At 45.6% G+C, this 20,043-nt stretch overlaps 1 protein-coding gene across 1 annotated transcript in view; it reads left to right on the top strand.

Moving 5' to 3' along the window:
* Window positions 1–950: 950 nt before the first annotated feature.
* LOC115073884 (solute carrier family 26 member 9-like) overlaps window positions 951–20,043 on the top strand; it is a 42,508-nt gene continuing 23,415 nt past the window's right edge. Inside the window, exons 1-3 of the mRNA XM_029572814.1 lie at window positions 951–1,101; window positions 18,615–18,758; window positions 19,529–19,668. Coding sequence (XP_029428674.1) covers window positions 18,634–18,758; window positions 19,529–19,668 — 265 coding nt within the window. The 5' untranslated portion in view covers window positions 951–1,101; window positions 18,615–18,633. The remainder of the gene's footprint in view (window positions 1,102–18,614; window positions 18,759–19,528; window positions 19,669–20,043) is intronic.

The raw sequence follows: 20,043 nt of genomic DNA, 5'->3' as shown, positions 1-20,043 counted from the left end.
GTCATCACGTCAACCAGTGCCACCATCATCTGTCCCACTGTCATCATCATCACCACCACTGATGCCACCACTATCTGTCCCACTCTCACCATCATCACGTCAACCAGTGCCACCATCATCTGTCCCACTGTCCCCATCATCACCACCACTGATGCCACCACTATCTGTCCCACTCTCACCATCATCACGTCAACCAGTGCCACCATCATCTGTCCCACTGTCACCATCATCACCACCACTGATGCCACCACTATCTGTCCCACTCTCACCATCATCACGTCAACCAGTGCCACCATCATCTGTCCCACTGTCACCATCATCACCACCACTGATGCCACCACTATCTGTCCCACCCTCACCATCATCACGTCAACCAGTGCCACCATCATCTGTCCCACTGTCACCATCATCACCACCACTGATGCCACCACTATCTGTCCCACTCTCACCATCATCACGTCAACCAGTGCCACCATCATCTGTCCCACTGCCACCATCATCACCACCAGTGCCACCACAAGCTCCCTCAAATGCTGATAAATGTGAAGAGCTGTCTGCCTCTGTCCTCAATATCACTCGCTTTTCACCGGGGAAAAGAAAGCCCCCTCCTCAATGTTAGGGTGGAATTAAGTAGCCCCTGGTCCACAATGCACCTTATTGTCTTGTCTTCTGCTGAGAGTCAAAAAAATGGAAGAAAAGCTGATTGCAGACAGTGAGGAAGCGGTCAGGAAGCTGTAGCTCCTTCCAGGCCATGAAAATCAAAGCCCCTGCTATGGGAAACCTCAGGGGAGCGGTGAATGTAAGGTATTGTCCCTCTGGCTCAGCGTGTGAAGGAAATTTCAGAATCAGATCAAGCAAGGAGAGGAAGAGGTAGAACAAAAAACGGCTGTTCTTGTAAATCCTTCTTATCTGCCTCTCCTATCTGCAGGACTGGGCCCAGTGCACCTTTCGTAATCACTTTCCAAGACGCCAATCACAGGCTCAGCTCAGCCCTCACTGCCCTGGCTGAGGCTGTTATAAAGGGACTTGGACACCTGCAGTGCCCCACTCAAACTGCAGAAGAAGCTGCCTGCATATCCAGTCCCTTCCTCCAGAGTGGAGGTAAGCCCTGTATACAGCTGGGACCCAGCTCTGCAACCAAATGGATGCCTCCTTCTTCCTCGTGTGTGTATGTCTGTCTGTCTGTCATCCTGTATAGAGGGGTTTGTGTGTGTCTGTGTATAGTAGTTATGTCTGTAGGTCTGTATAGAGGGGTGTGTGTGTGTCTGTGTATAGTAGTTATGTCTGTAGGTCTGTATAGAGGGGTGTGTGTGTGTATAATAGTTATGCCTGTAAGTCTGTATAGAGGGGTGTGTGTGTGTATAATAGTTATATCTGTAAGTCTGTATAGAGGGGTGTGTGTATGTATAATAGTTATGTCTGTAAGTCTGTATAGAGGGGTGTATGTGTGTATAATGTCTGTAAGTCTGTATAGAGGGGTGTATGTGTGTATAATAGTTATATCTGTAGGTTTGTATAGAGGGGTGTGTGTGTATATAATAGTTATATCTGTAGATCTGTATAGGGGGGGAGGGTGTGTATAATAGTTATGTCTGTAAGTCTGTATAGAGGGGTGTGTGTGTGTATAATAGTTATGCCTGTAAGTCTGTTTAGAGGGGTGTGTGTGTGTATAATAGTTATATCTGTAGGTCTGTATAGAGGGGTGTGTGTGAGTGTATAATAGTTATGTCTGTAAGTCTGTATAGAGGGGTGTATGTGTGTATAATAGTTATATCTGTAGGTCTGTATAGAGGGGGGTGTGTGTGTATAATAGTTATGTCTGTAAGTCTGTATAGAGGGGTGTGTGTGTATATAATAGTTATATCTGTAGATCTGTATAGAGGGGTGTGTGTGTGTGTGTATAATAGTTATGCCTGTAAGTCTGTATAGAGGGGTGTATGTGTGTATAATAGTTATATCTGTAAGTCTGTATAGACGGGTGTATGTGTGTATAACAGTTATGTCTGTAAGTCTGTATAGAGGGGTGTGTGTCTGTGTATAATAGTTATATCTGTAAGTCTGTACAGAGGGGTGTATGTGTGTATAATAGTTACATCTGTAGGTCTGTATAGAGGGGGGTGTGTGTGTGTATAATAGTTATGTCGGTAAGTCTGTATAGAGGGGTGTGTGTGTATAATAGTTATATCTGTAGGTCTGTATAGAGGGGTGTGTGTCTGTATAATAGTTATATCTGTAGGTCTGTATAGAGGGATGTTTGTGTGTGTAAAATAGTTATGTCTATAAGTCTGTATAGAGGGGTGTATGTGTGTATAATAGTTATATCTGTAGGTCTGTATAGAGGGGTGTGTGTGTATAATAGTTATATCTGTAGGTCTGTATAGAGGGATGTGTGTCTGTGTATAATAGTTATATCTGTAAGTCTGTATAGAGGGGTGTATGTGTGTATAATAGTTATGCATGTAAGTCTGTATAGAGGGGTGTATGTGTGTATAATAATTAAGTCTGTAAGTCTGTATAGAGGGATGAGTGTGTATAATAGTTATGTCTGTAAGTCTGTATAGAGGGGTGTGTGTGTGTGTATAATAGTTATATCTGTAAGTCTGTATAGAGGGGTATATGTGTGTATAATAGTTATGTCTATAAGTCTGTATAAAGGGGTATATGTGTGTATAATAGTTATGTCTGTAAGTCTGTATAGAGGGGTGTGTGTGTGTGTGTGTGTATAGTAGTTATATCTGTAAGTCTGTATAGAGGGGTGTATGTGTGTATAATAATTATGTCTGTAAATCTGTATAGAGGGGTGTGTGTGTGTGTATAATAGTTATATCTGTAAGTCTGTATAGAGGGGTATATGTGTGTATAATAGTTATGTCTATAAGTCTGTATAAAGGGGTATATGTGTGTATAATAGTTATGTCTGTAAGTCTGTATAGAGGGGTGTGTGTGTGTGTGTGTGTATAGTAGTTATATCTGTAAGTCTGTATAGAGGGGTGTATGTGTGTATAATAATTATGTCTGTAAATCTGTATAGAGGGGTGTGTGTGTGTATAATAATTATGTCTGTAAGTCTGTATAGAGGGGTGTGTGTGTGTATAATAGTTATATCTGTAAGTCTGTATAGAGGGGTGTGTGTGTATAATAGTTATGCCTGTAAGTCTGTATAGAGGGGTGTATTTGTGTATAATAGTTATATCTGTAAGTCTGTATAGAGGGGTGTGTGTGTGTAAGTCTGTATAGAGGGGTGTGTGTGTATAATAGTTATGTCTGTAGGTCTGTATAGAGGGGTGTGTGTGTGTATAATAGTTATGTGTATAGAGGGGTGTGTGTGTATAGTTATGTGTATAGAGGGGTGTGTGTGTGTATAATAGTTATGCCCAGCAGTAGTTTTAAACACAGGCGCGATCCGAGGCGCCATTTCGCCGGCAGACTGCAGCAGACAGCAGCACAGAAGAAATCACCGCAGAAACGGCTGTAGGAGCTGGGAGAGGGGCCCGCGCGATCGGCGCTTGAGCCCACCGGGGTAAGGCCTTCCTCTCGCCCTACCGACGCTGAGCCCCCGCGCCGACCACGTGGGAGCCCCAGCTCACCCGTCGATCCGCCCACCGCCTACCTGAGACCAATCCCAGCCGCCCAGCAGTAGTTTTAAACACAGGCGCGATCCGAGGCGCCATTTCGCCGGCAGACTGCAGCAGACAGCAGCACAGAAGAAATCACCGCAGAAACGGCTGTAGGAGCTGGGAGAGGGGCCCGCGCGATCGGCGCTTGAGCCCACCGGGGTAAGGCCTTCCTCTCGCCCCTCCCGACGCTGAGCCCCCGCGCCGACCACGTGGGAGCCCCAGCTCACCCGTCGATCCGCCCACCGCCTACCTGAGACCAATCCCAGCCGCCCAGCAGTAGTTTTAAACACAGGCACGTTCCTTCGGCGTCTCGCGCCGAGCGTCTCGCGCCGAAGGAGCGCGACAAAGGGGCCCGCCCCTTTGTGCGCCCCTTCGTGCAGACCCGAAGAGCAGAGCAAAACCTAAAAGTCTCCCTCTCTCACCCGTAACTTCTACATTGAATCCCGCTTCCGGACACCGATCAACGCGCAGACGTCCAACCACCCCAGTCATCAGATAACTTCGCACAGTGAGTAATCCTCACAGCACTCACACAGTGTGATCAACAACCATCCCCACAGCACTCACACAGTGTGATCAACAACCATCCTCACAGCACTCACACAGTGTGATCAACAACCATCCTCACAGCACTCACACAGTGTGATCAACAATCATCCTCACAGCACTCTTACGGTGTGATCAACAACCATCCTCACAGCACTCTCACAGTGTGATCAACAATCATCCTCACAGCACTCTTACGGTGTGATCAACAACCATCCTCACAGCATTCACACTCATACAGTGTGTTCAACAATCATCCGCTCAATATTCATACTGCGTGATCCAGCAGCATTCAGCAGTAGGCAGCTACTCCAACATCCACCAAACTTCCATACTCAACCATTCAACGCACTCAAATTCTCATCTGAGCTCATCACTCGAGCATCACTAACACTACAGTCAGCATGACGCCGAGATGTCAGATTCCGATTCTTCAACATAACCTACTCACCACAGGAAAAACCACCTTGCTACATAGATCCCGCAACTACACAGCCCTTATCCCTATTATGATTTCTCCTCTTACCCAATTACTAGGACTAACACTATTTTCCCTTTCGCTATTCAATGCTCAATCTCTCACCAAAAAATCTCTGATCCTCAATGACTATCTTTTGGACTCCAACCCAGACATCTGTGCCATAACAGAAACTTGGCTTAAACCAACAGATATTGCTATAATAAATCAACTCCCCACCGACCTCTACGACTTCTTTTCCCTCCCTCGTCTCAAAAAAAGAGGAGGGGGCATTCTTTTGGCAGCCAAAAAAGATTTGAAATTTAACCAACTCTCAGTCAAAGCAGTCCCTAAACTTGAAATAGGACTTTTCAAAACAGCTCAACTCCAAGTCCTACTCGTGTATGCCCCTCCAAGCGTTCTGGATTCAGATGCCTCCCCCATTGTAGAAATAATTACTACACACTTAAATCTGGAATCCCCGGCTATAATTTTAGGAGATTTTAACTTACATGTTGATAACCCTACACCCACCACCAATTGCGAAGCTCTACTTACTGCCCTCTCAGCTATGGGATTTGAACAGATCATTAACAAACCCACCCATAAAGCTGGACACACCTTGGACCTTATCTTCGTAAATACTGGGATCAAATACACCTCACCTCCTTCCTGCACCCCAGTCCCATGGTCAGATCATTCTCTAATCACAGTCACTTTTTCTATGACACAACTCAGAAAACATCTCCCCTCGAAATCCTCATTTCTCTACAGAAGACCCTGCTCATCCGACGAACTTAACAGCCAGCTCACCTCAGAGCTTCCTCACATTAACCTCTCTGACCCTAACTCAGCCATCCTCTCCTGGAACAACATCACTGAGGCAGTAGCAAACAAACTTTGTCCACTATCAGCAAAAAATCTAAACCCAAACCCAGCAAAAAGACAACCATGGTTCTCAAACAACCTCCATAAACTTAAACAAAGCCTAAGACACAAAGAAAGCAAATGGCGTAAGGCACCCTGCCCCAGCACCTTAGCCGCCTACAAACTAGCTCTACATCACTACAAGAACTCTACCCAAAAATCAAAAAGGGATTACTATGCTAGCAAGATTCATGACCTTGTATTTGACGCCAAAGCTCTTTTTGCTTACATATCTAACCTGACACACATCAACATACCAGATATTCCCATAGACCTAGCTCAATCTAAAGCCGAGGAATTGGCTATTTTCTTCCAAGACAAAATATCTAACCTGCTAAAGCGACTGACCCCCAGCAACAATTCTCGTCCTAATGCGCCACAGATACAAAACAAAGGAACCTCCTTTGAATCATTCCAACCCATCACAGCCTATGAGATTCTTCTGTTACTTAAAAAAATGAAACCTTCCTCCCACCCCTTCGACCAAATACCCACAAAGCTCCTCCTTCTAATACCGGAAACGATATCCAAAACTCTAGCAGATATCATAAACTGCTCATTATCCCAGGGTCTATTTCCAGAAGACCTAAAACTAGCTTCGCTAAAACCACTCTTAAAGAAACCTAATCTAGACCCCAAGGACCCCAACAACTTTCGTCCGATTTCCAATCTTCCATTTATTGCCAAGATAATGGAAAAGCTGGTCAACACTCAACTCTCCAACTACATTGAAGATCACAAAATACTTTACCCCTCACAACATGGTTTCCGTAAAGCTTTAAGCACAGAGACGCTACTCATTTCCCTGACAGACCACATCATCATGGGGCTAGACAAAGGCCAATCCTTTCTACTTATCCTTTTGGACCTTTCGGCCGCATTTGATACCGTCAAACACTCCATCCTCATCAATCAACTTGCGAACATAGGAATCTCAGGAACTGCCCTATCATGGTTCAATACTTTCCTCAACAGCAGAGGCTATAAGGTCAAGATACATAATAAGGAATCCTCCCGCTTCTCTTCAGCTTTTGGAGTTCCTCAAGGCTCCTCCCTATCCCCTACACTCTTTAATATTTACCTTCTACCGCTATGTCAACTGCTAACCCACTTGAAACTAACTCACTTCTTATATGCAGACGATGTGCAGATCTTGATCCCCATCAAAGAAACCATCTCCAAAACTCTTGAATTTTGGGAAATTTGCCTTAAAGAAATCAATCGCCTCCTCTCGAGTCTGAACCTGATATTAAATACAGCCAAGACTGAACTGCTCATCATCTCACCAGAAAATAGCAACCCACCTCCATGTCCTCTAACCCACCATCTTACCACCCAAACAAGGGATTTAGGCGCAATTATCGACAACCATCTTAATCTAAAATCCTTCATCAAACAAACTACTAAAGACGGATTCTATAAACTTCAAGTACTTAAAAGAATCAAACCGCTCCTTCACATGCGAGACTTCAGAACGGTCCTTCAAGCAGTAATCTTTTCTAAGATAGACTACTGCAATTCCATCTTATTAGGTCTCCCTTCTGCTTCCATTAAACCCCTTCAGATGCTTCAGAATTCAGCAGCGAGAATTCTGACTAACACCAGGAGAAGAGACCACATCTCTCCTATTCTCAAGAACTTGCACTGGCTGCCAATACACTTTAGAATTATCCACAAATCCCTCACTATCATCTACAAGACTATCCATCACCAAGCATCCCTCAATCTTCAAATTCCACTCAGAAAGCACACATCCACCAGACCCATCAGAGAAGCCTACAAAGGATCACTCCTTGTTCCACAAACCAAAACCACTCAACACCTAACCTACAGAGACCGAGCCTTTTCCACAGCCGGACCTTCACTATGGAACTCTATTCCTCCCGATCTAAGACAAGAACCATGCCTTCCTACTTTCAGAAAAAGGCTTAAGACATGGCTATTTAAGCAAGCCTTCCCAGATCCATATTGAAAGTCAGTAACATCTTATAAAACACTACACAATATTATGTAAATTATTAATGTAAATAATTCATATTTACTACTCAACTATCTTAATCTAATTCTCTCCCCAGTTTTATGACCCTGTTGTAATGTAACTTTTATATTTATTTTATATTTCTTTGCACTTGTTTATGTTCTGTTTTTTGTGCACACCCTCTTGTTATTTGTAAACCGGCATGATGGGGTTCCTAATCTCGAATGCCGGTATAGAAAAATCTATAAATAAATAAATAAATAAATGTCTGTAAGTCTGTATAGAGGGGTGTGTGTGTGTATAATAATTATGTCTGTAGGTCTGTATAGAGGGGTGTGTGTGTGTATAATAGTTATGTCTGTAGGTCTGTATAGAGGGGTGTGTATGTGTATAATAGTTATGTCTGTAGGTCTGTATAGAGGGGTGTGTATGTGTATAATAGTTATGTCTGTAGGTCTGTATAGAGGGGGGTGTGTGTGTATAATAATTATGTCTGTAGGTCTGTATAGAGGGGTGTGTGTGTGTATAATAGTTATGTCTGTAGGTCTGTATAGAGGGGTGTGTGTGTGTATAATAGTTATGTCTGTAGGTCTGTATAGAGGGGTGTGTATGTGTATAATAGTTATGTCTGTAGGTCTGTATAGAGGGGTGTGTGTGTGTGTGTATAATATTTATGTCTGTAGGTCTGTATAGAGGGGTGTGTGTGTATAATAGTTATGCCTGTAAGTCTGTATAGAGGGGTGTGTGTGTGTATAATAGTTATATCTGTAGGTCTGTATAGAGGGGTGTGTGTGTGTGTGTTTGTGTAGAATGTCTACTTTAGGTCTTATTCCACATTCTTCCTCAGCTCTCTAAGTATTGGTATTTGAAAGAATCTGCACACCTCTTGTAAGGGTCATCCAAGGAGGGTTTTTTTAAGATAGAACTGGACTGTGCCTCACCTGTAACAGAATGGGGATGGGGCAGAGGTGGCAGCCAACCCTGTGCTTTGCATGGGGTCTCAGTGCATCCTCTGTCTGCACTTTGACTCTTTCAAACTGAATCCCATCATTAGGAGGTTCTGTTTATAGAGAACTCGTGGAACTGGCCAAATCAAATGAAAATTAATGCAAAATCCTTGTTTCCAATCAGGGAACTGGAAACTCATTGATTTCTAAACATGATTCACTTTTCTTTCAAATTAGGGATCACAATGACATTTGCTTTTCAAGAATTGTTATTGGGATATTTGTAGGGTGCATGAGAAAATCTTTCCAGATCACAAAGGTTTCCTGTTTATGTCTCTCACCGTTTCCGCAGCTTAAATACGATTATTAGAGCTGCACTGCCTGTTCTTATTAAAAACAAGCCATCCACATGCACACCCGCTTAGACTTTCCCTGGTCCAGAGAGTTTGCTATCCAAGTGTAGTTTGCTGAGGGTCCCCCAGTGAATGAGGACGGATCCAGCATCTCCACATCCCCGTTGGTCGGGCTTTGGCAGGTCACGTTTAATCTGCTGAAGATCTCACTGCATGTGCAGAAGCAAGGAAAGAAACATATCTTCCTGCCAGACAGGGAGAGGTTTGCTTATAAAAGTCCATTCTAACTGCTGGTGTGGATGTGACCTGTGCCTGCACTGAATGCACATCTCAGACTCCGGAAGAGCCAGCCTCGGGCACCACTGAAGCACTGCGTCTGCAGTCGTTACTTGAATGCTGTAAGCTGTATACTCTGCAATCCCCCACAACTTCTGGGAGCATCCAGGCAGGTGGAAAGTCGCGTGTCAGAAGGAAACGTTTACCTATTTCCAGATGACAGTTCTGAGGAAGGAACAGGATAAGAAGAGATCGAAGATTCAGTGCAAACAAGTGCGGAATCCTGCATTTGGCATACGAAAATGGAAGGGAATAATGCATGAGAGGTGGGGAGTGATGTGCACCAACCAGGAGAAAAACGTAGGGTGAACCTGTCTGGTGATCTCAGGTGATGAATCCCAGGGCTGGATTTAGGCAGAGGCACCAAAACCCGGGACTTCCCTACCCCTACCCCCACCCCCAATCTTCTGCCTATGGGGGCTATAATCTCCAATACAGCCCTGGAGTGGCGAGACACAGAAGGATGCTGGACTGCACAGGAAGAGACAGAACCCGCAAAGGAGGTGATAATGCAGAGATCTCAACATTTCTGAAAGCCATAGACAGGGTTGGAATGGTCCAGAGAAAGGCAGGGTCTACATCAAAAGCCATAGGAGAACATAAGACATTGCCATACTGGGTCAGAGCAAGGGTCCATCAAGCCCAGCATCCTGTTTCCAACAGAGGCCAAACCAGGCTACAAGAACCTGGCAAGTACCCAAACACCAATAAGATCCCAATCTACTGATGCCAGTAATAGCAGAGGCCATTCCCTAAGTCAACTTAATTAATAGCAGGTAATGGACTTATCCTCCAAGAACTTATCCAAAACTTTTTTAAACCCAGCTACACTAACTGCACTAACCACATCCTCTGGCAAGAAATTCCAGAGCTTTATTGTGCATTGAGTGAAAAAGAACTTTCTCTGATTAGTCTTAAATGTGCTACATGCTAACTTCATGTAGTGCCCCCTAGTCCTTCTATTATCTGAAAGAATAAATAACTGATTCACATCTACCCGTTCTAGACCTCTCATAATTTTAAACATCTCTATCATATCCCCCCTCAGCCCTCTCTTCTCCAAGCTGAACAGTCCTAACCTCTTCAGCCTTTCCTCATATGGGAGCTGTTCCATCCCCTTTATCATTTTGGTTGCCCTTCTCTGTACCTTCTCCATCACAACTATATCTTTTTTGAGATGCTGCGACCAGAATTGTACACAGTATTCAAGGTGCGGTCTCACCATGGAGTGATATAGAGGCATTATGACATTTTCCGTTTTATTAACCATTCCCTTCCTAATAATTCCTCATATTCTGTTTGCTTTTTTGACTGCTGCAGCACACTGAGTCGACGATTTTAAAGTATTATCCACTATGATGCCTAGATATCTTTCCTGGGTGGTAGCTCCTAATATGGAACCTAACATTGTGTAACTACAGGAAGACTGGAAGATTGGGCATCCAAATGGCAGATGAAATTTATTGTGGACAAGTGCAAGGTGATGCATGTAGGGAAAAATAACCCTTTGCTGTAATTTCATGATGTTAGGGTCTATCTTAGGAGCTACCACCCAGGAAAAGAGATCTAGGCATCATAATGGATAATACTTTAAAACCGTCGGCTCAGTGTGCTGCAGCAGTCAAAAAAGCAAACAGAATGTTAGGAATTATTAGGAAGGGAATGGTGAATAAAACGGAAAATGTCATAATGCCTCTATATCGCTCCATGGTGAGACCGCACCTTGAATACTGTGTACAATTCTGGTCACCGCATCTCAAAAAAGATATAATTGCGATGGAGAAGGTACAGAGAAGGGCAACCAAAATGATAAAGGGGATGGAACAGCTTCCCTATGAGGAAAGGCTGAAGAGGTTAGGGCTGTTGAGCTTGGAGAAGAGACGGCTGAGGGGGGATATGATAGAGGTGTTTAAAATTATGAGAGGTCTAGAACGGGTAAATATGAATCAGTTATTTACTCTTTTGAATAATACAAGGACTAGGGGGCATTCCATGAAGTTAGCAAGTAGCACATTTAAGACTAATTGGAGAAAGTTCTTTTTCACTCAACGCACAATTAAACTCTGGAATTTGTTGCCAGAGGATGTGGTTAGTGCAGTTATTTATTTATTTTATTTAAAAGCTCTTCTATACCGTCGTTAAGTTAGATAACCATCACAACGGTTTACAGCAAGGCACGATAATGAATAAAGTAAGTGGTATAGATTACAATTAATCATGTGCCATCATAGTGAGGTAACAATTCACTTCAATAAAATATGTGAGTACATTAAGTTTGTCTGTAGGGAGCATAGTAGACGGAAAGAATTTAACTTTAATGTGCATTTGTAGGTTACAAATAACAATTTCTAGTTTGGTGCGTCCTTATCAGTCAACTGCTTTTCTCCTTCTCTTTATCTTTATAAAAAGCTTGTTTAAAGAGCCATGTTTTCAGATTGGATTTGAATATTTTGAAGTTTCTCTGCAGCCTTATTTCGAGTGGCATGGTGTTCCATAGCACGGGGCCAGCCAGTGACAGTGCTCTCTCCCTTACTTGCGTGAGGCGTGCTGTTTTGACAGAGGGAACACTTAGTAGAGCCTTATTAGCAGATCTTAGGTTTCTTTGTGGGACATGTACGCGCAGTGCTGTGTTAAGCCAGTCAGCTTTTTCATCATGGATTAGTTTGTGTATTATTCATAAGGCCTTATATTGAATCCTTTGTTCAATTGGGAGCCAGTGTAGATCGGCAAGCGTTCCTGTAATGTGATCATTCTTTTTTTTGCCAGTCAAAATTCTAGCAGCTGAATTTTGTAATATTTGTAGTGGCCGAATTGTGGATTGTGGTAGTCCTAAAAGTAGGGAGTTGCAGTAGTCTAACTTGCGAATATCATTGCCTGCAAAACTGTGCGGAAATTGTTTAGTGTTAGTAGAGGTTTAAGTCGTCTTAGGATCATTAGTTTCGCATATCCTTCCTTTATTTTCAAGGAGATGTGTTGTTTCAGGTTTAGCTCAGGGTCGATTATTACTCTTAGATTTTGTACCTTAGTTGCTAGCTCAGCGGTTTGGTTATTTTTAGTTGTGAGTGTTGGTTGGATGTGGTGTATGTTTTTACGTTCAAGGTGTAGGAATTCCGTTTTGTCGATGTTTATTACCAGTTCCATCTGATTTAAGAGCTGTTTAATTATCTCAAGATACATATTAGCAAGTTTCATAGTTTCTTCAATGGTGTTTACAATGGGTAGCAGTAGCTGCATATCGTCTGCGTATAAGTAGTGTATGATTCCGAGTCCTGCTAGTAGGTGACATACCGGGAGGAGATAAATGTTAAAGAGTGTGGCCGACAGGGCCGATCCCTGTGGGACACCGGTTAGCAGTGTGACTTTCTCCGAAAGTGTATTTTTAATTTGTACTTGGAAACATCTGTTTTTAAGGTATCACTCAAACCATTTTATTGTTTTATTAGTGAGACCTATTTCTTTCAGTCTATTGAGTAGTGTTTTGTGATTTACTGTGTCGAATGCTGCGGAGAGATCTAATAGAACTAGAACTAGTTAGTGTAGCTGGGTTCAAAAAAGGTTTGGATAAGTTCTTGGAGGAGAAGTCCATTAACGGCTATTAATCAAGTTTACTTGGGGAATAGCCACTGCTATTAATTGCATCAGTAGCATGGGATCTTCTTAGTGTTTGGGTAATTGCCAGGTCCTTGTGGCCTGGTTTGGCCTCTGTTGGAAACAGGATGCTGGGCTTGATGGACCCTTGGTCTGACCCAGCCTGGCAGGTTCTTATGTTCTTATGTCCTGCAGTTTATACACAGTAAATGTGCAACGCTTTCTCCTCCCACCCCCTACTATGTTGTCCTGTATCTGGGGCCGGTATAAGGGGATTAGGCGTCCAAGGCACCTTCTGTCTTGCGCTGCCCCCCGCCCCCCGCTCACGGCCCTGACTCCTTCCTCTCGGTTTTTTGGGCTGTGATTGGCGGTGGCAAAGAGGAGTGGAGATTCGAATTTCCTTGCCTCTTTGCCACCGCCGCGCGCACCCCCTAATGGTTGGCGCCCACCGGCCCTGCTTGTATCGGGCCATGCCTGGGAACAGAAAACAGGCAGGCAGGGGCCCGGCGCGGGCTCACACTCCAGGCTTGGTGTTTACTCTCTGCTGAAAGGCTTCCTAAATGGGCCATCAAAAGCTGGCATCTTCCCAGCTTCCAGTCTCCCCCTTGTAATGGCTTTTTGAACAAATATTTCATAAGTACACATTCAAAATGAGCTGCCAATGAAATGAATACTCAAGGGCTCTAACAGGGCATTAAGCAGTGCCATTGTGGTGTCTCTGAGGACACCTGGGCCTTTGTCTTTAGCAGCTGAGAGAGTCCCCAGTGACATTACACTGCACTGGGCCAGTCAGATGCCTGTGTGTGTGTGTGTGACGTCCCCGGCAGCCTGGCCGGGGAAAAGCTAAACACTTTGCACCCGTGGCGAGGAAGAGGAGAAATCCAAGGCACCCCTGGTGTTTCTCCTCCCGGGTCCTGTTCGGTGGGGCTGACAGAACTCGGGCAGGCTGTTAGCTGCTTTGGAGGGGGGACAGTACATGTTCATGCAGACGGGAAGAGGATCCCCAACTCTGGCCATGCATTTGCTTGGCAGGCACTGGGCCTGGCTGCTGCTTTGATACAACCTAATGACTTTTGTCCCTAGAATATTTTGGGTTTCCTAAAATACATAGACCTATATTTTGCTTGTGCAGGAAAGAAGCAGGCTGTGTATGACATCAGGGCTTAACAACAATTACCAGAATATTAAGCCAAGCGAAAGCAAGCTGAGAAAGCGCCATTACACTTTGCCACCAGCTGTAGGCATCATTAGTCTCCTTTAGAGAGATTATGGGTTCTAGACTGAGGGGGATTGCATTGCTGGGAGCACTCCCCAAGGTCACTCCTAAAATGCTCAGCAGCCATATATCTGCTGACCTAAATGAACAGAGCAGCAGAGCATGCAAACTTCTCTCGTGCATATTCACCGTGCAACGTGGCTGCCTGCAGACCCCTTCAGAGTCAACTCAGGAGCAGGGGCCAATAATCTGACCTGCTGACCCTCCCTCTCCCCCCAGGATTCACTGAAAAGGTCTTCCTTCTAAGGGGTAGATAAGGAAGCTAACAGAATTCACATTACTCACTGCTAAAGCGCCAGGGCCTTCTCTCAGGAAGGCATCTGAGTGGCTGAAGCCTGTGTGAAATGAATTAAAGGTGCAGAGCTGCTTGGCTTTTACCACAGCAACGCTGGCGGCATTCTTTGACATTTGCTTCCCTGTGTCACCGCTGCTTTACCTCTCTGTCCAGCTCCTTCACAGCTCCTCTTTCTTTTTGTTTTAATGTAGTTTGCTTTATTTTTAATTCTTTATTAAAGTGTGCATTTTTGCTATGTTTTTAAAACTCTTCCTGACAGAGCTGTCATCTTTTGGGAATTCATTCTCAAAACATCTCCATTCTACCTTCATTTTTTGCCCTAAACTCTCAGAAACTTATCAGAAAGGTTGATTGATTTTGCTGAGTTTTTCCCATTTTAATGCCACCTCACTCTCCTGTCTGGAGCCCCCTGACTTCGGTGCCAGCTCTGTCCCAGCCACCAAGAGCCTTCCTCCTGCCTCAGGAAGCTTTAGGACTCTGAGCTGAAATGCAGCGCACGGTTTATTAATGCACTCCCGATGCAGTAAGCTGACGGTGTGCAAATCCACGGGAGTTAAAAAGTGCACGCAGCCTACGCTAAAGGTCTCTGCAATGCACACAAATTTAAAATTAAAACAAGCACACTGCATGTTTAGTGTGCACAAAAGCCTTTTATCCGTACAAAACATGATTTATGTACACGTAAACCATATTTCTGCACAAGCCCTGGCATGGAAGTCCGGCTTCTGTCTGCAGACTGACACTAGCCCTGGAAACGTCTCCACCTCTGAGGGAACGCTCCTCTCTGCATGGGGTGGTGCTGGGGGTAATTGTTAATGCCATCATTTGCATGGGATCTCCATGCGAGGGCGCTATGGAGCAGGCACCGTTTTATGTGTGCAAAAGTTGCTGCATCGGGTGAACATAAAATATGCACCCAGCTGCAGATAAAACTATGCCCTTGGCTGAGTTTGCCTTCTTACATTGACCCTACGCCTTTTAATTTAACCTTAGCTTAGCTGTGCATGGAGCGAAGGATCAAGGGCTGAGGGAGTCCTGGAGATTCACCATCCCCAAGGGTGGGCACAAGGGGTGTTGTAAGACAATTTTCTGGTTTAACGACAATAACCTGTCGGTCCTGGACTAGCGCAGAGGCCTGAGCTTGCAGCAGGTTAGACAGCCTTCAGAAACAGATCTGGGTCTGCATGACCATCACCAGTAAATGCAGAAACCCAAACCTCTTCATCAACTCGGCACTTTCCTTCTGCTTCTTTGGGCTGCCAGCTGAGTCAGAACCAGGGCAGGGTAATCTCTCGTCCCAGTTCTTTTATCCCAGTCCTTCCAGTTACATTCCTCGCTGGGGTCAGGCACCAGGGCTCCTTCCAATGTGGCCCGTAAGTCTGGTCCCTGGGTGTCCAGGAGCTGTAAACACTGTCTGCACACATCACCCCCGACCAGCCTAACCCCCATTTTACTGCTGCCGGACCGGCCCTCTTTGTAAGCAGAGGAGGTGAGTGTGCTCATGGCCCCCTGACTCAATAGTCAGGTTCTAGGGAGAAGACTCACGCTGGGTAATTTCACATCGGCGTTTGGAGGAGAAACAGCATCTGGACACTTCTGGGGCTTCCTTGGGGTTTCACTGTGACCAGGCCAGCAATTATCCTACTGGAATTGTTGTGTTCTGGACATTTCCCGCCATGGAAGTCCCTGTACCTGGGACCTGCGAACGCTTTTCTATTTTCTTTCATGCTCAAACAGTACAAACAGGAAAGGCGTCCCTGGCAATCAGGCGATATCAGGGCACCTGAAAGAGTCAAAGTGACTTTGGGCAGAAGAGATAGCCTTCAGGCAGGAGCCAGAGATAAGGCTTCCTTTGCACTAGCAAACAAATCCCAGCATTCAGCCTCCTTCCAGGGCTGGTCCTCTGCAAGGTCAGCTCGCAGCTCAGGGCCCTTCCACAGCCTGCAATCTGATGCTTACCACCTAGGTTCCAATCCCAGCCCTGTCACTGATTCTTGAGGTGAAGCTATCTCTCAGCACCTCAGTTCTAACACATCAGTGATTTTCGGTGTCCCCTAGGCTGCAAAGGGTTCAGCTGCTGCTAGACAGCTTGGCTGAACTTGTTTCAGAGGCCTTAACCCCTCCATCCCTCCCCTATTTACACTCAGTTTGTGCCGAGTGCTTGAAGTGCAGTCGCATGCAGTGAGGCCACAGAGACCTTCCTGTCACACTCATTAAATGTTTACACTACCTGCCACATCCCATTAGCACGAGGAACCTCCTGTAGCCAATACCCCCACAGCTAGCCACATGGGGCTCTTACTGCCCAGCACACCTGTGGCCTTCGAAGGCAGGCCTGATTTATAAAAGCATCACAGAGCTCTGTATTCATACATAGACAGGGAAGAGCAGCTCCACAAATCCCAAAATGGCCTGGTATTACAAACAGCAGGGCCCAAGCAAAGTCTCCCCAGCCCCCTGCCAGCACTCGGCAGGTAAGAGCGACATCACGTCATGTTGAGAGCCAGACCCAGGGAGCCCAGCTCACTCAGCTTTGCCAAGGGCTTCCCCTGTTGTGCAGGGGCCTCAGGCAGCTTCTCTGCTTGCCCTCCCCCCACCCCGTAAGCCACTCCTACTCATCCCAACCTGGGATAGGCTTTGTGGAGGACAGATTCTGCTGCTTTAGCACTGTGATTTGCCTTCCATGTAGAACCTGGGAAGGAGCCAGGCCTGCTGAGGCAAACAGCTGCAGGAAGGAGATTCTTCAAAATCACTCTCAAAGAGTTCCCCAACCCTAGTGAAGATGCCTTGCCTCCCTCCAGGTGTAGTTCAGCCCTTTACCTTAGGGCATGGGCTTCTGCTCTGGATAACCAGCAGGCCGAAGGGGCCACCGGGCTGTGCATGAGTAATTTGGGCAGCCGCTGATTCTAGACAAGAGGGGGACTTGAATCACCTTAGAGTTTGTGTCCTGCCACTTATGGCTTTCATCCATCTCATCCCAGCCAAGTTTGGGAATGCATTGCTTTAGCTGCCTTCGACCCTTGAAAACAGCCTACATTACCCACAGCTCCCGTCATCTTCCTTATCTATTTATTTAGTTGATTAATATTCCACCTTTCAGCCACTTCAAAGCAGATTACATTCAGGTACTGTAGCTACTTCCCTGTCCCCAGAGGGCTCACCATCTAAGTTTGTACCTGAGGTAACAGAGGATGAAGTGGTTTGCTCAAGGTTACAAGGAATGGCAGCAGGATTTGAACCCTATGTCGCAGCCTGCTGCTTTAATCACTAGGCCACTCCTCTGCTCCTCAAAGTCACCAAGCCTGTGTGCCCGCACATGACTTCTCACACCGCCAGAATCAGTCCTGCTCACTACGCCAGCTCCAGGGCTCCCCCTGCTGGGTCGCCGAGGCTGATGTCCCATGCACTCTCTTTGTTTAACAGGAACTTTTATTTCCCTCTTTCATTTGGCTGTTTGTTTCTTAAATTATATTTTGGCAGCACTCATGTTCAGATACACTTTAGTAAAATATTTCTGTGGGATGGAGCTTATTTATCTGGCCTTTTCCAAGCTTTCTAAGAAGTGCTGATTAGGTCAGGCAGAACAGTACCGAGATTAGTGTCCCATCTTGCTTTTCTCCTCCCAGTACATTCTGGTCACAGAACAGCAGGACTATAGGGACCAGAATGCACTGGGAGGGGACACAGAAATGCAGAACCAGATGCTAGTCTTCAGCAGGAATGAGTGGGTTGAGCTGCAGGAGCTGTTTTTGATGTGTGCTCCTTTATCTCAGTGGTGATAGATAAGAGTCTCCGCAAGCTTTCCACAGTCTGAGTGCAGAACAAACACAGACCTCCTTCCCTACTGTGGCAGCCTCAGTCCGAAAGGAAACTCCATGTCGAGGGCTGAGTCTGGGCTTTAGTTTTCCATAGCACTGCCACCTCACCCAGGCCAACTCTGATAGGGACATAAGAATTACCACGCTGGATCAAAGCAAAGGTGCAGCGAGCCCGGCCTTCTGTCTCCAACAGTGATGAGCCTGGATCCTTAAGAAGTTTAATTTAGTTTAGTTTATTGGTTTTTCTATTTTCACATTGGCAATGCCATCACAACGGTTTACAATTACATTAAAATAGAGAAATACAATAATATCATAAAAGAGATAGTTAAAATTAATAAAAAGAGACATATCCTGAATGTTAGCCCAGTGCTCTAACCTCCATGAATCTCTCCCTGGCGCTAATAACCCTGTCCAGGAGCTCTTCTACCGCACGGTGCCAGCACAAATTCTCAGTACTGTCTCCTCTAACTTAGAGCCAGGCTTGAAAGGAGAATGAACCTGCCCAGGCCGCGATATGTTATCGACCGTCCCGCCTACTCTATTGGGCTCTTTGATGAGGAATATGAGAAGAAGTCCCGGAGTTATCCTGTTGGCGGCAAAGCCAGAGAAGTATTCAGGTAAAAGAGAACATTCTCCAGTCAACGCTCCCAGCTCTGAGCGAGTAATGATGCTGCAGGCATAGTGCTCGGGGTACTGTTTCCAATGACTGAGCCTACGGAAACACTCTGGGTGTGGTTCACCATATATTATTTAGGAGTCCCTCAGGGGTCACCACACGGGTAGGTTTGTAGGATTTCCACAATGAATATGCATGAAGTATATTTGAATACAATAGGGGCAATGCATACAAATGATCTTATGCATCTTCATAGTGGAAATCCTGACGACTGAACTCGGTTGCAGCCCTTGAGGACCGAGTTTGGGGATCACTGCTATATGAGAGGGTGGCATTCTTTGGGACTGGACGTTTAAGACAACAGTTGCACTGTCTGTACGAAGACTTGGGTTTTGATTACATATCAATCCTATAAGAACCAGGAGAGACCAGCACTGTAACAGAACTGAATGGTGCTTGGGAGAGGTATAGCGGGCAGAAGGCAGTGGTAGAGGTTGGGGGAGGGAGGGCTGCTGCTGTTCCTTTGAGTATGGGAATGTAATATATTCACTCATCTACCCCAAGTAACAGCGAAGCAGAGAGGAAGAGCGGATGGCTCCACTCTTCCCTCTCTCTTCTCACTGGTTCTCAATGTTTCTTCTGCCTGACCAGCTGATCCAGTCTGGTGGAATCAGAGAAGGGGTATAACTCCTGGATAAATGTATTTTTACAAGTGGTAGATTAAGTCCTGCTCCTGCTAAATGTCCTCTTTCTTGGTTTTATCACTTTCAGTTGCTCAGCGTCCAAGCTGAAAGCCCTGGTCTTGGGACTCTTCCCCATCCTCACCTGGCTGCCAAAGTATAAACTGAAGGACTACGCCCTGCCAGATGTGCTGGGCGGGATCAGCGCTGGCACTATTCAGGTGCCACAAGGTGAGCCTTCCTGCATCCGTGCCCAGTGACAGAACTGCTGCAACATCTGGAGCACACCCCTCCCTGCTAACTTCACTAAATTTGCATCTCCAAGACCTAAGCAGATCCTGAGATAATAACCGGTAGTGTGGCACATAGCCAGAGGCTGCTGTGAATCCTTCTGAAGGTGCGGGCTGCCTTGAACACGTCCTGAGATAATAACCTGTAGCGTGGCACATAGCCAGAGGCTGCTGTGAATCCTTCTGAAGGTGCGGGCTGCCTTGAACACGTCCTGAGATAATAACCTGTAGCGTGGCACATAGCCAGAGGCTGCTGTGAGTTCTTCTGCCTTGAACACGTCCTGAGATAATAACCTGTAGCGTGGCACATAGCCAG

This window comes from Rhinatrema bivittatum, chromosome 12 (assembly GCF_901001135.1).
Source record: "Rhinatrema bivittatum chromosome 12, aRhiBiv1.1, whole genome shotgun sequence".
Classification (NCBI taxonomy): Eukaryota; Metazoa; Chordata; class Amphibia; order Gymnophiona; family Rhinatrematidae; genus Rhinatrema; species Rhinatrema bivittatum.
Note: the sequence above shows the minus strand (reverse complement) of the source record. Positions and strands in the feature narration are given on the sequence as shown.